The sequence below is a fragment of the Tinamus guttatus genome, unplaced genomic scaffold (assembly GCF_059628265.1).
Source record: "Tinamus guttatus ecotype Peru unplaced genomic scaffold, ASM5962826v1 Tinamus_guttatus_pri_ptg000732l, whole genome shotgun sequence".
Lineage (NCBI taxonomy): Eukaryota > Metazoa > Chordata > Aves > Tinamiformes > Tinamidae > Tinamus > Tinamus guttatus.
Genome location: NW_028289266.1, coordinates 924,442 through 944,116, shown reverse-complemented (window position 1 = coordinate 944,116; position 19,675 = coordinate 924,442). Strand labels below are relative to the sequence as shown.

The following is a 19,675-nucleotide window of genomic DNA, read 5'->3' as shown; positions in this document are numbered from 1 at the left end:
GGCATTATGCATAGAAGTGATGGCCCATGTGCTGCAGGGGTCCAGCACGGATGCAAATACTGGGCAGTGGCACTCTTGTGGGGTTTTCTATCACTCCTTTCCCTGGAAGGAGCCCAGGCTCTCTCTGTTCTCTAGTGTCCAGCCAAGCACCCAAGGCTCCCCAGGCATGTGGTTTTGCCATATCATGCTCTCTCCCTCCTTACTGCCTGGATCTCTCCAGCTGTCACTGCTCCTTGCGCCCACCTCACCCCAAACAGGTGGGCTGCAATGCACAGTTTGTCTCTCTTCCTCCTGATACTCTTTGCTGTGGGGAAAGTTGTGTTTCAGGAGACGGAGCTGGGATTAGGAAAGAAAAAGAGCACTATGAGCTGATGCTGGCCATAGAGCAACACAGAGGCCTTTACTGTTATACTGGCAGCGAAAAAGAACATTCAGGAAAAAGAGGACGTAGCCAGGCACGGAGCTGGTGACCTTGTGAAGGACGTGGAGGCTGGTGGTGGAGCTCAATCCCATAGCGAGGTCACCACAGGGTGGGCAGAAAAGTCTGAGATACGCAAAGCCTCCTTGGCCTTGCGTCTTCCTTGGTAGAATTTGCCTTCAGTCTATGAGAAGATTTGGAGCAAGGAAGACTCACTTTCAGTACAGGAGGTTCAAGCTGTGGCTCTTGAAAGTAATGGAACAGAAGCAAGTGCGTAGGAGCTGATGGGATGCCTCTGCAAGTGATGAGGGAGGTGGCCAAGGTCACTGCAAGGCCTCAACAGACTGGGCAAGGGACAGACAGCTATGTCATGCACTTCATCAAAGGGAAGTGCCAAGCGGTGCACTGGTGCAGGAGCGATGCCGTGCAGCAGTCCATGGTGGGAGCCAAGTGGAGGCAAACACTTTGCAACAAAGGAGTGAGACGTTTCTGGAGTATGTAGAGAGACTGTTAGGAAAACCAAAGCTCCTCTGGCGTTGAGACTGGCCGGGGGCCTCCAGGGCAGGAGCTTCCACTGCTACAGCAGACGCAGAAAGCTGACCGAGTGAAATGAAGATCCACCACTGAATGGGGTGCATGAGTCAGTGAGAGTGGAGGCTGATAAGGCTGGGGCACTCAATCCTTTCTCTGCCTCAGTCTTTGCCAGGAAGCCCTGCCAGGATTCTGTTCAAGGGGAGGGTTCAAGGACGAGGAACATCCCATCCAGCAGTGCGGAAGGATCAAATGAAGGATTGTTTCAGAGGAGCTGACCTGTGCAGGCCCACGACTCCCGGCGGACTGCGTCCGAGGGAGCCGAGAGTGCTGGCCGAGATCGTACCAGGCCCATTCCCCAGCGTCCTTGCTAGATCATGGAGACCGGGGCAGGTTGCCGATCCCTGGAGAATAAAAGGCTTCTGGCCATCTTGAGAAAAGGTGCAAAGGACAATTGGGGAACTACAGGCCTTTCAGTCCCTCATTTCTCTTTCGACTCTGTCTCCCAAAATAGCCTTGTATCTGACTGAGGATGCGGTGCTCTCAGTGTGTTGCATACAGGGTGGACACAAAGTGGCAGGGTGGTGGGACTCAGAGGGCAGGGGTTTGTGGGCCAAGCTCCAGCGGAGGCCTATACGAAGGGCAGTACAAGCAGGATCTCTGCTGGGAATTGTCCTCTACAATAATCTCTCTCGATGACCTGGTGGAAGCAGGAGAGTGCCTCCGCATCAAGCTTGCAGATGACAGCTAACTGCACGGATCAGCTGATTTACTCTAGCACAGGGTGTCCATTCAGGGGTGCTAGACAGCCTGTGGGAATGGTCCGGCTGAAGTCTTATGAGCTGCTGGCTGTGTGGAGGGAGAGAAAATGTTGTGAAAGACATCTGCATGCTGGCCTGAGTGGTCCCTGTCTAGCAGGCAATGTATGTTCCTGCGGTGTTAGGCACACATCTCATCCCATGCCTCAAAGCCCACTTTGGTTCAAAGCACAACCCAGCAGCATTGTGGAGACAAAGAAAGCTTTGCCTGTCCCAGATGGGTGTTGGGGGCTTGAGCAGGATACTCGAGCCTCCCCAACAAGGCTTCAAGAGCCAGGAGGACCTGTGGCAGGACACCATCGGGGGCTGGCAGGACCCTGCCACATGCCTGGGGCATGTGTTGAGAAGGTCCCTGGGTATGAAAGCCTCTCAGAATACATCATCGAGTCATTGCCTCTTCACTGAGGCAAGAAAAAAGGGCTTCCCTGCCCTGGAGATATGGAGGCAGCTAGTATGCATCCCAGAAGCATACAGGGATGTCTTCAGTGACTGTGCTTGCTGGGACAAACTCCACTAGCTCTCAGGGAGAGCACAGCCTTCCTGCAAAGCTCCCTTTGCCTTCCTGAGACAGGAGCTGTGTCAGCCAAGTCTCGTGATGCTGGGACCAACCCGTGGTGAGCCACAACCAACTTAAGGAAGGCCGTGTGTCACCCTATTGGCATGAGGCTAAGCCAAGCATGGGTCCTGGCTGCAGCCACACACCACATGCAGGGCTGAATTCCTCTTCATCATAGGTAAATCCAATGCTGTCCAGCAGAAAACTCTTCCAAGTAGCAGGATGCCCCCAGGTGCATCCCTAAGTAGCCCCAGTAGCCACTGCCGACCTGCCTGACCTCGCTGCTGCTCCCAGAGCTAAAGGGCCTCAAACGATTTTGAGGACGTTGCGGAAAATGAACTGATGGCCAGAGGGAGTTGGGAGAGAGCAAAGGCTGGTGCTCAGGCCAGAGAGTTTGTGGTGCAGCGCTCCTTCTTGCAAGGGCATCACAAGCAGCTCCAACAAAGGACTCTAGGCCAATATCGGCCCTCTCTGCACAGGACGACTCCTCCAGCACTTGCGCCATTACTTCTGTGAATACTGCCAACTCCTGCTCAAAAATCTTTGAGCCCTTCATGACAGTTTAGAGAAGGGTCCTGGGAGGCAGAATGGGCATGCCAGAAATGAGGAAATGAAAAGACCCCATTGATGAGACAACAAACAACACCTGCAGCATGAGTAGAGCTATTTTGCATTTGAGGTGAGTGTGCTGGAAAATTACTGGTCAGGCCCTGGGTGTCTCTGGGCCTGCGGCAGCACAGGAGCACTATAAAAGACAGCCAAACTCCACACTCTTCCATCCACTTCTCTTGCCTCCACCTCCTTGGGAACAGGTGAGTGTGACGCCCTTTCTCTTGCCGCTCCTTCTCCTGCTCCCACAGCTCATCTCAGCTGATAACTGCTGTGCTGTGCTGGGTGTTGGGAGTGCTGTGAGGGGGAAAGACGGCAGGAGTTCTGGTCTGGTGAGAGCCATGAGAGGGGTGTTTGCTGGTGTTTGCCTTAAGGTTGTTGTGGTGTGAGCAGAATCCTCTTTGGCCCTCGCTGCCCTTGGCAGGCCTCTTGGGGTATAGGCAAAAGAGCTGTGTTTTGGGCTGCACGACGTCCAGGTTATGACCCACCAGAAGTCCCGAGTCACTTGTGGTAGTGTCACGTGTTGCTCCTCATGAGTTTCCCCATGCTCTGCTTCCTCCCTGGCCTCTCTCGCAGGTGCCTCCAGCTCCGCAGACATGTCCTGCTGCGAACCCTGTGTGCCATGCCGGCCCTGTGGGCCCACCCCGCTGGCCAACAGCTGCAATGAGCCCTGTGTCAGGCAGTGCCAGGACTCCACCATCGTCATTCAGCCCTCTCCTGTGGTGGTGACCCTGCCCGGACCCATCCTCAGCTCCTTCCCACAGAACACCGCTGTGGGATCCTCCACGTCCGCTGCCGTTGGCAGCATCCTCAGCTCTCAGGGAGTGCCCATCAACTCCAGGGGCTTCAGCCTCTCTGGCCTTGGCCTTGGTGGCCGCTCCTGTGGCACCAGGTGCCTGCCCTGCTAAACGTGCTGGTGAAGACCCTCTAGAAGGACCCCCAGGCAACCAGAAGATGGTACTGCAATGAGGATCTCTTGCACACAGCATTCAGATCGTCTCTTTGTTTCTGACTGCCCTCCTAAGGGAAGGCAGGAGATCGCCAGGCTTGGCCCTCCCAGAGCAAGCCCCATTTCTGCATTTCTGTCCTTCTACTCTCCCATTCCTCTCTGTTGTACTTGCTGTCTACTGCTGATGTGGGCCACGTGGTCCCCCAAAGCCTGCTTTGGGGGCCCTCCTGGCCCTTACCGCTGTGCTGGTGCAGGCTTTTGTCTGCCCCTGGTGCTCCCTTCCCCTGAACCTCTACTAGGATGAGCCAGCTCGTTTTTCTCTGGTGACACATTAAAGGTCTTCTGCATGTATGCCTGGGTCTCCACAATATTCTTCCTTCTGTGGTTATTTTCCCAAGATGCCCAGGGAGAAAGGCAGTTCTCTGGGGTGACTGTGTTGACTTGGGAGCACATGAGACCCCTTTAAATTTCCCAAAGGAACTAGAGGGTGGGCACTCTGCAGCCATGGACTTGTAGATGCCCTTCCTTGGAGCTGAGAAGGACATTCATGGTTGCTCCAGTGCATGTAGTTATTGGGCCCTGCCTCTCAGCACCTCTGCCCAGAAATGCCCTCTGGGCCTCCGTGTAGGTCCTTTGAACTGGGAGATGGAGCTCAGGGAAGAGCCCTGGCTGTGAGTGGCCCTTAGTTGACAGCATTCCTGCGAGTGCATGGGGAAAGGAGTGTCTCTCGCTCTTGGTGGAGCTGTGCTGCTGGAACAAGCTCTGACAGAGGATGGCTACCCAAGGAGAGCAGGAGTGAAGATGGGAGGCCATAGGCTTGCAGAGATCACATATCATCCCCTGCTTGCATCGATGCTTTGCTTTTCCTGGGGAAAGTGTCTGGGGGGTGGCAAGCTGGGAGAGACTCAGGGCCAGAAGAGAGGCAAGGGAGTAGTGCAGGTGTCCCAGGTGTGTCCAGCCCCTCCCCAGAGCAATATTGTAAGAGCAGGAAGGCTGGATAGAAGGTTACAGCTGAGGAATAGGCAGTGCAGAACTGCTTGTCAGAGTCGGGTACTCTCTGACCAGCTCCCTTCTGATATTCTGTGCATCTGAAGAGTGAAAAAGTCATAGAATCATGGAATGCTTAGGGCTGGAAGGGACCTCTGGAGGTCATCTAGTCCAAACCCCCTGCACATGCAGGGTCACCTAGAGCACGTGGAACTGGACTGCATCCAAGTGGGTTTTGAAGATCTCCAGAGAAGGAGACTCCACAACCTCTCTGGGCAGCCTGTTCCAGTGCTCTTAAATTGATGTTTGAAGATATTTTCTTTTACATGTGATTTTTGATTTAGCCACATGATTCAGCAATATCACAATACAAGTGGTCACAGTACAAATGTGCAGTTGCACAGGTCAATCCAGTACTCATGGGCTTGACATTCCCTGTCTTTAGAACACGCCCACCGGCAGGATCCTGGACCTCTCCAGGCACTGGGAACAAATACATGCGCTGAAACCCTCTCAAGCCTGTGTCTCTCTTCACAATTCCTATTTAAGTTGTTTCCGTTTTACACGAGATGTTGGGTTTTACACCCTATGTTGGGCTGAGCCACGTATACACTTCTCCCAGGCTGCTCTGGCTAATCTCAGGAGACATGTACATTCACTTGATCAACTCTCAACTCAGCGGATGCATCTGCTAATCTAACAGAAAGGTCAATGCTCTGGGGCCCTGTGTGTTGAAATTAAGTCAGTTGTCTGTAGAACAGATTTGATCAGTGAGTTGCATCCTACATGATTCCTGAGTTTCACGGCAACCTCACCCTTTGCCCGTCTCCTCTGAGCCTTCTTCCATGCTTATGGCTTGGTCACACTGCTGCAAGACACAGGTGGGCAGGATGAAGCCGGGCATCTCCCTGAGCTGTGGCGCAGAGCTTTCAGCGCAGTTTCACCAACACTCTGTGTCCAGTGAATTTGCAACTCCTCTCAAGAAAAGGTCTCCTAGGAAGGCCAGAGGAAAACCCTTCAGGAAGGCTGCAACTGGCAACTCTGTTCCGTGACACCAGAGAGTCAGCAGCATTCTTGGCTGCATTAAGAGGAGCACAGCTAGTAGTTTAATTGGAGTGAGTAGCCAGCTCTGTTCAAGACACATTCAACTGCATGAAGAATTCCATGTCCATTTTTAGTTTCTCTCTAATGCAAGACAGATATGGCGCAAGTGCATAGTATGCAGCGGTTGGCTGCCGGGCTGGTCACGGGTCTGGGGCACGTGGCCTGTGAGGAGAGGGGGTCCACTGTGAGGGAAAGGGACGTGCCGAGTCAGGAGACGTGGGCATCTCTTGGCAGCTATCCCACTGTTCTGGGGAGGTCACTGAGAAGACAGAGCCAAGCTCTTCCCTCGGGTGTGTGGCTGGAGGACAGCAGACAATGGACCTAGGTGGTGAATGATTACACAGACCGCAATTTGTGTTTAATCAGAATCGGAATCCAGAATTGGCATCTCCTTTACTGCTCAAGTGAACGCCTTATATATTAACACAATTACACATATTAACCCAAGGTCTGCTAGAGCCAATCAGCTTTGCATTCATGGCCCTGCAGATGCCAGTAATCAGCTGGCCCCGTGCCGTCTCCAGCTACTCTCCAAAGTACATTTCGCATGGGAACAGCAAAGGAAAGAACAGTATGCACAGTTCCTTCAAGGTGCTGGGAGAGTGCTGTTCTGTCTCAAGCTATACCACCTCCCACAGGCATAGACATGGAAGAAGTGAGGGTCAGACAACATAATAGGAAAGCCTTTTACACCCTGAGGAGAATCCAGAAGTAGAACCAGATGCCAAGTGAGACTGTGCCATTGCCACCCTTGGAAGAATGGCATAGCAGAGCAGATAAAGCAAGTCCTGGGCAAGCTGCTTCAACCTAATGGCTGAGCTTTCTTGGATCCATCCTGAGGCACACCAGAAGTCCCTTCCTACCTGACCTGTCCTTTGGCGCTATGGTTCTAACCCCTGCACTGGGTAGGCTACCCCACTGTGGGAAGTGATAGCCTTGGGAGTGACACGCTGCCATGAGGGAGGACTCAAGGGAATGACCACAGAGCACTCTGGTTCCTGGGCACAGAGCTGCTCCATGTTGGGCCTTTTCTAGCATCCTCTGTTCAGGAGAAGAAAGGCTTGCAGAAAGCAGCTCTGTTCCACCTGGGGGACAACATGAAACTATGATGCTCCAGCTGTGAGTTGTTGGGACCACGTTTTGCCAAAGCTTCCATGGCAGGATTTACTTCCACTGCTCCCAGGCAGTTGTTTTCTTCCCGTTTTTCTTCTGCATTTGCTCCTGGAAAGCCTGGAGCTGCTGTTACAACAATATCAAAGAACTTGATGGGTTCTTCTGGTATTCTCATGGGTCCTCAAGACAGGTGACACATTCATCCAACCCTCTCTTTACTACTTGTTTTGCAATGCATCGGTTATGTTAGGGAAAGAGACAGCGTATGCACACAAGAGTGGATAGCAATCTCTGAAATTCGCGCCAGGAGTGCAAAGAATCCCACACAGGTGGAGAAGCTTAGAAGGCAGGGTTGGAGCTGCTGAAAGATTAGGAGTCCTCAGACTCCAGCAGGTGAGCAGCAGCACCTTTGTGAACCGCACAGAGCAATACATTCCTTCCTCGGCATCTTGGGAGAGGTCCCACCGAGGGAAGAACAACACTGGGACACTGATGGCCATGCAGAAGAGCTTTATTGAGTAGAGACAGGGAAACAGGATGCATGTGAATGGACGTCACAGCGCACAAGGTGCATGAGGGTGACCTGACAGTCTGCAGCACGGGGCTGCAGGAGAGTTCCTGCTGGACATCAGTCCATGTAGGAGTTCCCACCCAGCAGTTCTTTTCTAGGTGCACATTGAGGTGGAAGAAGACAGCGAGGAGACAGTAGCAGAAAATGAAAGAGCAGAAGAACATAAATGCATACGCAGGCTGTGCTGTGAGAGAGACTAGGCAGGCCCTCTAGAGGGCCTTCCTTAGCAGGCGTAGCCAGAATCACCCAGTCACTCTGAATCTAGTGCCCAAGGGGTGCGTCTTCATTGCAGTACCATCTTCTGGGTATGTGGGGGTGCTCCTATAGGGCCTCCACCAGCACGTTTAGCAGGGCAGGCACCTCCTGCTGCCACAGATGCGGCCACCAAGGTCAAGGCCAGAGAGGCTGAAGCCCCCGGAGTTGATGGGCACTCCCTGAGAGCTGAGGATGCTGCCAACAGCAGCGGACGTGGAGGATCCCACCACAGTGTTCTGTGGGAAGGAGGTGAGGATGGGTCCGGGCAGAGTCACCACCACAGAAGAGGGCTGGATGAAAACATTGGAGTCCTGGCACTGCCTGACACAGGGCTCGTTGCAGCTGTTGGCCAGCGGGGTGGGGCCGCAGGGCCGGCATGGCACACAGGGTTCATAGCAGGACATGTCTGAGGAGCTGGAGGCACCTGCAAGAGAGGCCAGGGAGGAAGCAGATCATGGGGGAACTCATGAGGAGCAACACATGACACTAACACAAGGGACTCAGGGCTTCTGGGGGGCCATAACCTGGACGTCGTTCAGCCCAAAACACAGCTCTTTTGTCTCAACCCCAAGAGCCCTGCCAAGGGCAGCCAGAGCCAAAGAGGATTCTGCCCACATCACAACAACCCGAAGGCAAGCACCAGCAAACACCCCTCTCATGGCTCTCAGCAGCCCAGAACCTCTGCCTTCTCCTCCCCTCCCAAGCACTCCCAACACCCAGCACAGCACAGCACACCTATCAGCTGAGATGTGCTGTAGATACATAAGGGGGAAGAGAAAGAGCTTTACACTCACCTGTTCCCAAGGAGGTGGATGCAAGAGAAGTAGATGGGGAGTGGAGAGTTTGGCTGTCTTTTATAGTGCTCCTGCACTGCCTCAGGCCCACAGTCACCCAGGACTCACCTCACCTTCCAGCACACTCACCTCAAATGCAAAATAGCTTTACTCATGGCATGGGTGATGATGGTTTTCCCTTCAATGGAGCCTTTCATTTCCTCATTTCTGGCATGCCCATTCTCCACAGATGCTCCCTTCAAGGATTGGCATTAGCGACCCAAGCACATGTGGAGCAGGAGCATGGCATTATGCATAGAAGTGATGGCCCATGTGCTGCAGGGGTCCAGCATGGATGCAAATACTGGGCAGTGGCACTCCTGTGGGGTTTTCTATGACTAGTTTTCCTGGAAGGAGCCCAGGCTCTCTCAGTTCTCTAGTCCCCAGGCAAGCACCCAAGGCTCCCAAGGCATGTGCATGTGCCATATCCTGCTCTCTCCCTCCTTACTGCCTGGATCTCTCCAGCTGTCACTGCTCCTTGCCCCCACCTCACCCCAAAAAGGTGGGCTGCACTGCAGAGTTTGTCTCTCTTCCTCCTGATACTCTTTGCTGTGGGGAGAGTTTTGTTCCAGGAGACAGAGCTGGGATTAGGAAAGAAAAAGAGTACTATGAGCTGATGCTGGCCATAGAGCAACACAGAGGCCTTTACTGTTATACTGGCAGCGAAAAAGAACATTCAGGAATAAGTGGGTGTAGCCAGGCACAGAGCTGGTGACCTTGTGAAGGACGTGGAGGCTGGTGGTGGAGCTCAATCCCATGGCAAGGTCACCACAGAGGGGGCAGAAAAGGCTGAGATACGCAAAGCCCGCTTGGCCTTGCGTCTTCCTTGGTAGAATTTGCTTTCAGGACTATGAGAAGATTTGGAGCAAGGAAGACTCACTTTCAGTACAGGAGGTTCAAGCTGTGGCTCTTGAAAGTAATGGAACAGAAGCAAGTGTGTAGGTGCTGATGGGATGCCTCTGCGAGTGCTGAGGAAGGTGGCCAAGGTCACTGCAAGGCCTCAACAAACTGGGCAAGGGACAGACAGCTATGTATGTCATGCACTTCATCAAAGGGAAGTGCCAAGCGGTGCACTGGCGCAGGAGCGCTGCCGTGCAGCAGTCCGTGGTGGGTGTCGAGAGGTGGCAAACACTTTGCAACAAAGGGGTGGGACCTGTTTGGAGTAAGTAGGGAGGCTGCTAGGAAAACCAAAGCTCCTCTGGAGTTGAGACTGGCCGGGGGCCTCCGGGGCAAGAGCTTCCACTGCTACAGCAAACACAGAAAGCTGACCGAGTGAAACGAAGATGCACCGCTGAATGGGGTGCATGAGTCAGTGAGAGTGGAGGCTGATAAGGCTGGGGCACTCAATCCTTTCTCTGCCTCAGTCTTTGCCAGGAAGCCCTGCCAGGCTTCTGTTACCTTCCAGAGGGTTCAAGGAGGAGGAACATCCCTCCCAGCAGTGGAGGAGGATCAAATGAAGGATTACTTCAGAGGAGCTGACCTGTGCAGGCCCACGACTCCCGGCGAACTGTGTCTGAGGGAGCCGAGAGTGCTGGCGAGATCATGAGAGGCGCATTCTCTAGGGTCCTTGCTAGATCATGGAGACCGGGGCAGGTTGCCGATGCCTGCAGAAGAAAAGGCTCCTGGCCATCTTGAGAAAAGGTGCAAAGGACAATTGGGGAACTACAGGCCTTTCAGTCCCTCATTTCTCTTTCGACTCTGTCTCCCAAAATAGCCTTGTATCCGACTGAGGATGCGGTGCTCTCGGTGTGTTGCATACAGGGTGGACACAAAGTGGGGAGCTGGTGGGACTTGGAATGTAGGGGTTTGTGAGCCAGACTCCAGCGGAGGCCTATAGGCCTATAGTCATCCGTAGCTAGCAGGCAATATGTGTTCCTTCGGCATAAAGTCTTAGTCACCCATCACCTCCCATGCCTCAAAGCCCACTTTAGTTCGAAGCACAACCCAGCAGCATTGTGGAAACAAAGAAAGCTTTGCCTGTCCCAGATGGGTGTTGGGGGCTTGAACAGGATACTCGAGCCTCCCCAACAAGGCTTCAAGAGCCAGGAGGACCTGTGGCAGGACACCACTGGGGGCTGGCAGGACCCTGCCACATGCCTGGGGCATGTGTTGAGAAGGTCCCTGGGTATGAAAGCCTCTCAGAATACATCAAGGAGTCATTGCCTCTTCACTGAGGCAGAAAAAAGGGCTTCCCTGCTCTGGAGATATGGAGGCAGCCATTATGCATCCCAGAAGCATACAGGGATGTCTTCAGTGACTGTGCTTGCTGGGACAAACTCCACTAGCTCTCAGGGAGAGCACAGCCTTCCTGCAAAGCTCCCTTTGCCTTCCTGAGACAGGAACTGTGTCAGCCAAGCCTCGTGATGCCGGAACCAACCTGTGGTGAGCCACAACCAACTTGAGGAAGGCCGTGTGTCACCCTACTGGCATGAGGCTAAGCCAAGCGTGGGTCCTGGCTGCAGCCACACATCACATGCAGGGCTGAATTCGTGTCCAGCATGGGCAGATCCAACGCTGCCCTGCAGAAAATTCTTCCAAGTAGCAGGATGCCCCCAGGCGCAACCCTAAGGAGCCCCAGTAGCCATTGCCCTCCTGCCTGACCTCGCTGCTGCTCCCAGAGCTAAAGGGCCTCAAAGGATTTTGGGGACGTTGCGGAAAATGAACTGATGGCCAGAGGGAGCTGGGAGAGAGCAAAGGCTGGTGCTCAGGCCAGAAAGTTTGTGGTGCAGCGCTCCTTATTGCAAGGGCATCACAAGCAGCTCCGACAGAGGACTCTGGGCTGATATCGGCCCTCTCTGCACAGGAGGACTCCTCCAGCACTTGCGCCATCACTTCTGTGCATACTACCAACTCCTGCTCAAAAATCTTTGAGCCCTTCGTGACAGTTTAGAGAAGGGTCCTAGGAGGCGGAATGGGCATGCCGGAAATGAGGAAATGAAAAGGCTCCATTGGTGAGACAACAAACACCACCCGCGCCATGAGTAGAGCTCTTTTGCATTTGAGGTGCTGGAAAATTACTGGTCAGGCCCTGGGTGTCTCTGGGCCTGCGGCAGCACAGGAGCACTATAAAAGACAGCCAAACTCCACACTCTTCCATCCACTTCTCTTGCCTCCACCTCCTTGGGAACAGGTGAGTGTGAAGCCCTTTCTCTTGCCGCTCCATCTCCTGCTCCCACAGCTCATCTCACCTGATAACTGCTGTGCTGTTCTGGTTGTTAGCAGTGTTGGGAGGGGGAAAGAGGGCAACGGATCTGGGCTGGTGAGAGCCATGAGAGGGGTGTTTGCTGGTGTTTACCTTAAGGTTGTTGTGGTGTGGGCAAAATCCTCTTTGGCTCTGGCTGCCCTTGGCAGGGCTCTTAGGGTAGAGGTAAAAGAGCTGTGTTTTGGGCTGCACGACCTCCAGGTTATGGCCCACCAGAAGCCCTGAGTCCCTTGTGGTAGTGTTACGTGTTGCTCCTAATGAGTTCCCTCATGCTCTGCTTCCTCCCTGGCCTCTCTCGCAGGTGCCTCCAGCTCCTCAGACATGTCCTGCTGCGACCCATGCGTGCCATGCCGGCCCTGTGGCCCCACCCCGCTGGCCAACAGCTGCAATGAGCCCTGTGTCAGGCAGTGCCAGGACTCCACCATTGTCATCCAGCCCTCTCCTGTGGTGGTGACCCTGCCCGGACCCATCCTCAGCTCCTTCCCGCAGAACACCGCCGTGGGATCCTCCACATCCGCTGCCGTTGGCAGCATCCTCAGCTCTCAGGGAGTGCCCATCAACTCCGGGGGCTTCAGCCTCTCTGGCCTTGGCCTCAGTGGCCGCTCCTGTGGCACCAGGTGCCTCCCTTGCTAAACGTGCTGGTGAAGACCCTCTAGAAGGACCCCCAGGCAACCAGAAGATGGCACTGCAAGAGACTGCCTCTCTTGCACACGGCATTCAGACGGTGTCTTTGATTGTAACTGCCATCCCGAGGGAATGCTGGAGAGGGCCGGCCTCGGCTCTCTCAGAGCAAGTCCCGTCTTTGCGTTTCCCTCCTTCCACTCTCCCCTTTCGCTGCGTTGTCCAGGCTGTCTTCTGCTGATGTGGGCCATGCAGTCCCCCAAAGCCTGCTTTGGGGACCCTGCTGGCCCCTCCCACTGTGCAGGTGCAGGCTTTTGTCTGCCCCTGGTGCTCCCTTCCCCTGGATCTCTGCTTGGACGAGCTAGCTCGTTTTTCTCTGGTGACACATTAAAGGTCTTCTGCATGCATGCCTGCGTCTCCGTAGTGTTCTTTTTTCTGTGGTTACTCTCCGAAGAGGCCCAGGGAGAAAGGCAATTTTCTGGAGTGACTGTGTTGACTTGGGAGCACATGAGACCCCTTTAAATTTCCCAAAGGAACTAGAGGGTGGGCCCTCTGCAGCCGTGGTCTTGTAGACGCCCTTCCTTGGAGCTGAGAAGGACATTCGTGGTTGCTCCAGTGAATGTAGTCATTGGGCCCTGCCTCTCAGCACCTCTGCCCAGAAATGTCCTCTGGGCCTCAGTGTGCCTCCTTTGAACTGGGAGACAGAGCTCAGGGAAGAGCTGTGGCTGTGGGTGGCCCTGGAGGGACAGCATCCCCACGAGTGCTTGGGGGAAGGAGTATCTCTTCCTCTGGGTGGAGCTTAGCTGGTGGAAGCAGCTCTGACAGAAGATGGCTACCCAAGGAGAGCAGGAGTGAGGATGGGAGGGAATAGGCTTGCAGACAGCGCATGTCATCCCCCTGCTTGCAAGGATGCTCTGCTTTTCCTGGGGAAAGTGTCTGGGGAGCGGCAAGCTGGGAGAGACTCAGGGCCAGAGGAGGGGTAGGGGTGTTGTTCAAGTGTCCCAAGTGTGTCCAGAGTAGTGTTCTAACAGCAGGAAGGCTGGAGAGAAGCTTACAGCTGAGGAAGAAGCAGTGCAGAACTGCTTGTCAGAGTCGGGTAGTCTCTGCCCAGCTCCTGTCTGATATTCTGTGCATCTGATGAATCATAAAAGAAAGATTGATGTTTGAAGATATTTGCTTTTACATGTGATTTTTGATTTAGCCACATGATTCAGCAATATCACAATACAAGTGATCACAGTACAAATGTGCAGTTGCACAGGTCAGTCCACTACTCACGGGCTTGACATTCGCTGTTTTTAGAACACGGCCACCGGCAGGATCCTCCCCTGGCGCTGGGAATGAATACATGTGCTGAAAGCATCTCAAGCCTTTGACTTTCTCCACAATTCCTTTTTTAAATCATTTCTGTTTTACACGAGATGTTGGGTTTTATACCCTGTGTTCGGCTGAGCCACGTATATGCTTTCCCCAGGCTGGCCTGACTAATTTCAGGAGACATGTACATTCACTTGATCAACTCTGGAAGAAACATTTACACCACTTAATGCACTCAGCAGATGCATCTGCTAATCTAACACAAAGGTCATTGCTCTGGGGCCCTGTGTGTTGAAATGAAGTCAGTTGTCTGTAGAACAGATGTGATCAGCGAGTTGCATCCTACATGGTTCCTGAGTTTCACGGCAACCTCACCCTTTGCCCGTGTCCTCTGAGCCTTCTTCCATGCTTATGGCTTGGTCACACTGCGGCAAGACACAGCCGGGCATCTCCTTGAGCCATGGTGCAGAGCTTTCGGGGTAGTAGAGATGCAACCTACACTCTGTGCCCATTGAATATGCAACTCCGCTCAAGAAAAAGCCTCCTAGGAAAGCCAGAGGAAAATCCTTCAGGAAGGCTGCAACTGGCAACTCTGTTGCGTGACACCAGAGAGTCAGCAGCATTCTTGGCTGCATTAAGAGGAGCACAGTTAGTAGTTTAATGGGAGTGAGTAGCCAGCTCTGTTCAAGATGCATTCAACTGCATGAAGAATTCCATGTCCATTTTTAGTTTCTCTTTGATGCAGGAAAGACATGGCACAAGTGTATAGTATGCAGCGGTTGGCTGCCAGGCTGGTCACGGGTCTGGAGCACTTGGCCTGTGAGGAGAGGGGGTCCACTGTGAGGGAAAGGGACGTGCCGAGTCAGGAGATGTGGGCATCTCTTGTCAGCTATCCCACTGTTCTGGGGAGGTCACTGAGAAGACAGAGCCAAGCTCTTCCCTCGGGTGTGTGGCTGGAGGACAGCAGACAATGGGCCTAGGTGGTGAATGATTACACAGACCGCAATTTGTGTTTAATCAGAATCAGAATCCAGAATCAGGATCTCCTTTACTGCTCAAGTGAACGCCTTATATATTAACACAATGTCTGCTAGAGCCAATCAGCTTTGCATTCGTGGCCTTGCAGATGCCAGTAATCAGTTGGCCCTGTGCCATCTCCAGCTATTCTCTAAAGTACGTTTCGCCTGGGAACAGCAAAGGAAAGAACAGTATGCACTGTTCCTTCAAGGTCATGGGAGAGTGCTGTTCTGTCTCAAGCTATACCATCTCCCACAAACATAGACATGGAAGAAGAGAGGGTCAGACAACATAATAGGAAAGCCTTTTACACCCTGAGGAGAATCCAGAAGTAGAACCAGATGCTAAGTGAGACTGTGCCATTGCCACCCTTGGAAGAATGGCATAGCAGAGCAGATAAAGCAAGTCCTGGGCAAGCTGCTTCGACCTAATGGCTGAGCTTTCTTGGATCTATCCTGAGGCACACCAGAAGTCCCTTCCTACCTGACCTGTCCTTTGGTGCTATGGTCCTAACCCCTGCATTGGGCAGGCTACCCCACTGTGGGAAGTGATAGCCTTGGCCCCCCTGCCATGGGGGAGGACTCAAGGGAATGACCACAGAGCACTCTGGTTCCTGGGCACAGAGCTGTGCCATGTTGGGCCTTTTCCAGCATCCTCTGTTCAGAGGAAGAAAGGCTTGCAGAAAGCAGCTCTGTCCCACCTGGGGGACAACATGAAACTATGACGCTTCAGCTGTGAGTTGTTGGGACCATGTTTTGCAAAAGCTTCCACGGCAGGATTTTCTTCCACAGCTATCAGGTGGTTGTTTTCTTGCTGTCTTTCTTCTGCATTTGCTCCTGGAAAGCCTGGAGCTGCTGTTACAACAATATCAAAGAACCTGATGGGTTCCTCTGGTATCCTCATGGGTCCTCAAGACAGGTGACACATTCATCCAACCCTCTCTTTACTACTTGCTTTGCAGTGTACGGCTTATGTTAGGGAAAGAGACAGCGTATGCACACAAGAGTGGATAGCAATTTCTGAAATGCGTGCCAGGAGTGCAAAGAATCCCACACAGGTGGAGAGGCTTAGAAGGCAGGGTTGGAGCTGCTGAAAGATTAGGAGTCCTCAGACTCCAGCAGGTGAGCAGCAGCACCTTTGTGAACCGCACAGAGCAATACATTCCTTCCTCGCATCTTGGGAGAGGTCCTACCGACGGAAGCACAACACAGGGACACTGACGGCCATGCAGAAGAGCTTTATTGAGTAGAGACGGGGAAACAGGATGCGTTTGAATGGACGTCACAGCGCACGAGGTGCATGAGGTTGACCTGAGAGTCTGCAGCACGGGGCTGCAGGAGAGTTCCTGCTGGACATCAGTCCATGTAGGAGTTCCCACCTAGCAGTTCCTTTCTAGATGTGCATTGAGGTGGAGGACAGCAAGGAGACAATAGCAGAAAATGAAAGAGCAGAAGAACATAAATGCAGACACAGGCTGTGCTGTGAGAGACTAGGCAGACCCCCTAGAGGGCCTTCCTTAGCAGGCGTAGCTGGAATCAGCCAGTTGCTCTGAATCCAGTGCCCAAGGGGTGCGTCTTCATTGCAGTGCCATCTTCTGGGTATGTGGGGGTGCTCCTCTGGGGCCTTCACCAGCACGTTTAGCAGGGCAGGCACCTCCTGCTGCCACAGATGCGGCCACCAAGGTCAAGGCCAGAGAGGCTGAAGCCCCCGGAGTTGATGGGCACTCCCTGAGAGCTGAGGATGCTGCCAACGGCAGCGGACGTGGAGGATCCCACGATGGTGTTCTGCGGGAAGGAGCTGAGGATGGGTCCGGGCAGGGTCACCACCACAGGAGAGGGCTCGATGACAACATTGGAGTCCTGGCACTGCCTGACACAGGGCTCATTGCAGCTGTTGGCCAGCGGGGTGGGCCCACAGGGCCGGCATGGCACACAGGATTCGTAGCAGGACATGTCTGAGAGTGGGAGGCACCTGCGAGAGAGGTCAGGGAGGAATCAGAGCATGGGGGAACTCATGAGGAGCAACACGTGACACTAACACAAGGGACTCAGGGCTTCTGAGGGGCCATAACCTGGACGTTGTGCAGCTCAAAACACAGCTCTTTTGCCTCAACCCCAAGAGACCTGCCAAGGGCAGCCAGAGCCAAAGAGGTTTCTGCTCAGCCAAAACAAATGCTAAGGCAAGCACCAGCAAACACCCCTCTCATGGCTCTCACCAGCCCAGAACCTCTGCCCTATCTCTCCATTCCACGCACACCCAACATGCAGCAAAGCCCAGCACAACATCTATCAGCTGATATGTGCTGCAGGTACATGAGGGCGAAGAGAAAGGGCATTACACTCACCTGTTCCCAAGGAGGTAGAGGCGAGAGAAGTAGATGGGAGTGGAGAGTTTGGCTGTCTTTTATACGGCTCCTGCACTGCCTTGGGTCCAGAGACACCCAGGGCCTGGCCAGTAATTTTCCAGCACGCTCACCTCAAATGCAAAATGGCTTTGCTCATGGCATGGGTGATGATGGTTTTCCCCTTCAATGGAGCCTTTCATTTCCTCATTTCTGGCATGCCCATTCTCCACAGACGCTGCCTTCAGGCACTGGCATTAGAGGGACAAGGATATGCGGAGCAGGAGCATGGCAGTATGCATAGAAGTGATGGCCCATGTGTGGCAGGGGTCCAGCACGGATGCAAATACTGGGCAGTGGCACTCTTGTGGGGTTGTCTGTGACTCCTTTTCCTGGAAGGAGCCCAGGCTCTCTCTGTTCTCTAGTCCCCAGGCAAGCACCCAAGGCTCCCCAGGCATGTGGATGTGCCATATCCTTCTGCCTGGATCTCTCCAGCTGTCACTGCTCCTCGCCCCCACCTCACCCCAAACAGGTGGGCTGCACTGCAGAGTTTGTCTCTCTTCCTCCTGATACTCTTTGCTGTGGGGAGAGTTTTGTTCCAGGAGACGGAGCTGGGATTAGGAAAGACAAAGAGCACTATGAGCTGATGCTGGCCATAGAGCAACACAGAGGCCTTTACTGTTATACTGGCAGTGAAAAGAAACATTTAGGAAAAGGTGCGCGTAGCCATACATGGAGCTGGTGACCTTGTGAAGGACGTGGAGGCTGGGGGAGCTCATGGAGCTCAATCCCATGGTGAGGTCACCACAGAGCAGGTAGAAAAAGCTGAGATACGCAAAGCCTCCTTGGCCTTGTGTCTTGCCTGGTAGGATTTGCCTTCAGGACTATGAGAAGATTTGGAGCAAGGTAGAATCACTTTCAGTACAGGAGGTTCAAGCTGTGGCTCTTGAAAGTAATGGAACAGAAGCAAGTGCATAGAAGCTGATGGGATGCCTTTGCGAGTGCTGAGGAAGGTGGCCAAGGTCACTGCAAGGCCTCAACAGACTGGGCAAGGGACAGACAGCTATGTATGTCATGCACTTCATCAAAGGGAAGCGCCAAGTGGTGCACCGGTGCAGGAGCGCTGCCGTGCAGCAGTCCATGGTGGGTGCCGAGTGGTGGCAAACACTTTGCAACAAAGGAATGGGACGTGTCTGGAGTATGTAGGGAGGCTGTTAGGAAAATCAAAGCTCCTCTGGAGTTGAGACTGGCCGGGGGCCTCTGGGGAAGAGCTTCCACTGCTACAGCAGACGCAGAAAGCTGACCGAGTGAAATGAAGATCCACCGCTGAATGGGGTGCATGAGTCAGTGAGAGTGGAGGCTGATAAGGCTGGGGCACTCAATCCTTTCTCTGCCTCAGTCTTTGCCAGGAAGCCCTGCCAGGCTTCTGTTACCTTCCAGAGGGTTCAAGGAGGAGGAACATCCCTCCCAGCAGTGGAGGAGGATCAAATGAAGGATTACTTCAGAGGAGCTGACCTGTGCAGGCCCACGACTCCCGGCGGACTGCGTCCGAGGGAGCCGAGAGTGCTGGCTGAGATCGTGCCAGGCCCATTCTCTAGTGTCCTTGCTAGATCATGGAGACCGGGGCAGGTTGCCGATGCCTGCAGAATAAAAGGCTCCTGGCCATCTTGAGAAAAGGTGCAAAGGACAATTGGGGAACTACAGGCCTTTCAGTCCCTCATTTCTCTTTCGACTCTGTCTCCCAAAATAGCCTTGTATCCGACTGAGGATGCTGTGCTCTCAGTGTGTGAGTACGGAATTGGCAAAAATTGGGGGTTGGTGGGACTCGGAGGGTAGGGGTTTGTGAGCCAGGCTCCAGCGGAGGCCTATACGAAGGGCAGTTCCAGCAGGATCTCTGCCTGGACTTGTCCGCTACAATAATCTCTCTAGATGACCTGGTGGAAGCAGGAGAGTGCCTCCGCATCAAGCTTGCAGATGACAGCTAACTGCACGGATCAGCTGATTTACTCTAGCACAGGGTGTCCATTCAGGGGTGCTAGACAGCCTGTGGGAATGGTCCAGCTGGAGTCTTATGAGCTGCTGGCTGTGTGGAGGGAGAGAAAGTGTTGCGAAAGACATCTGCATGCTGGCCCAAGTGGTCCCTGTCTAGCAGGCAATATGTGTTCTTGCAGCATAAAGTCTTAGGCACGCATCTCCTCCCATGCCCCAAAGCCCACTTTAGTTTGAAGCACAACCCAGCAGCATTGTGGAGACAAAGAAAGTTTTGCCTGTTCCCAAGTGGGTGTTGGGGCTTGGGCAGGATACTCGAGCTTCCCCAACAAAGCTTCAAGAACCAGGAGGACCTGTGGCAGGACACCATCGGGGGCTGGCAGGACCCTGCCACATGCCTGGGGCATGTGTTGAGAAGGTCCCTGGGTATGAAAGCCTCTCAGA

At 53.7% G+C, this 19,675-nt stretch overlaps 3 protein-coding genes and 1 pseudogene across 3 annotated transcripts; 2 read left to right on the top strand and 2 right to left on the bottom strand.

The window, feature by feature from the left end:
- The first annotated feature begins 3,008 nt into the window (after positions 1–3,008).
- LOC148591652 (feather keratin Cos1-2 pseudogene) lies at positions 3,009–3,840 on the top strand (annotated as a pseudogene).
- A 4,160-nt stretch (positions 3,841–8,000) lies between these two features.
- LOC148591651 (feather beta keratin-like) lies at positions 8,001–8,315 on the bottom strand. The gene has a single exon (XM_088537146.1). The coding sequence runs from the start codon at positions 8,313–8,315 to the stop codon at positions 8,001–8,003; it is 315 nt and encodes a 104-aa protein (XP_088393272.1).
- A 3,467-nt stretch (positions 8,316–11,782) lies between these two features.
- Positions 11,783–12,579, top strand: LOC148591650 (feather keratin Cos1-2-like). Its single transcript, XM_088537241.1, has 3 exons — positions 11,783–11,880; positions 12,173–12,181; positions 12,258–12,579. The coding sequence occupies exon 3, from the start codon at positions 12,268–12,270 to the stop codon at positions 12,577–12,579; it is 312 nt and encodes a 103-aa protein (XP_088393367.1). The 5' UTR covers positions 11,783–11,880; positions 12,173–12,181; positions 12,258–12,267.
- Positions 12,580–16,538: 3,959 nt separating this feature from the next.
- On the bottom strand, positions 16,539–16,853 carry LOC148591649 (feather beta keratin-like). Its single transcript, XM_088537126.1, has one exon. It carries the CDS (start codon positions 16,851–16,853, stop codon positions 16,539–16,541), a length of 315 nt encoding a protein of 104 aa, XP_088393252.1.
- Positions 16,854–19,675: the final 2,822 nt, after the last annotated feature.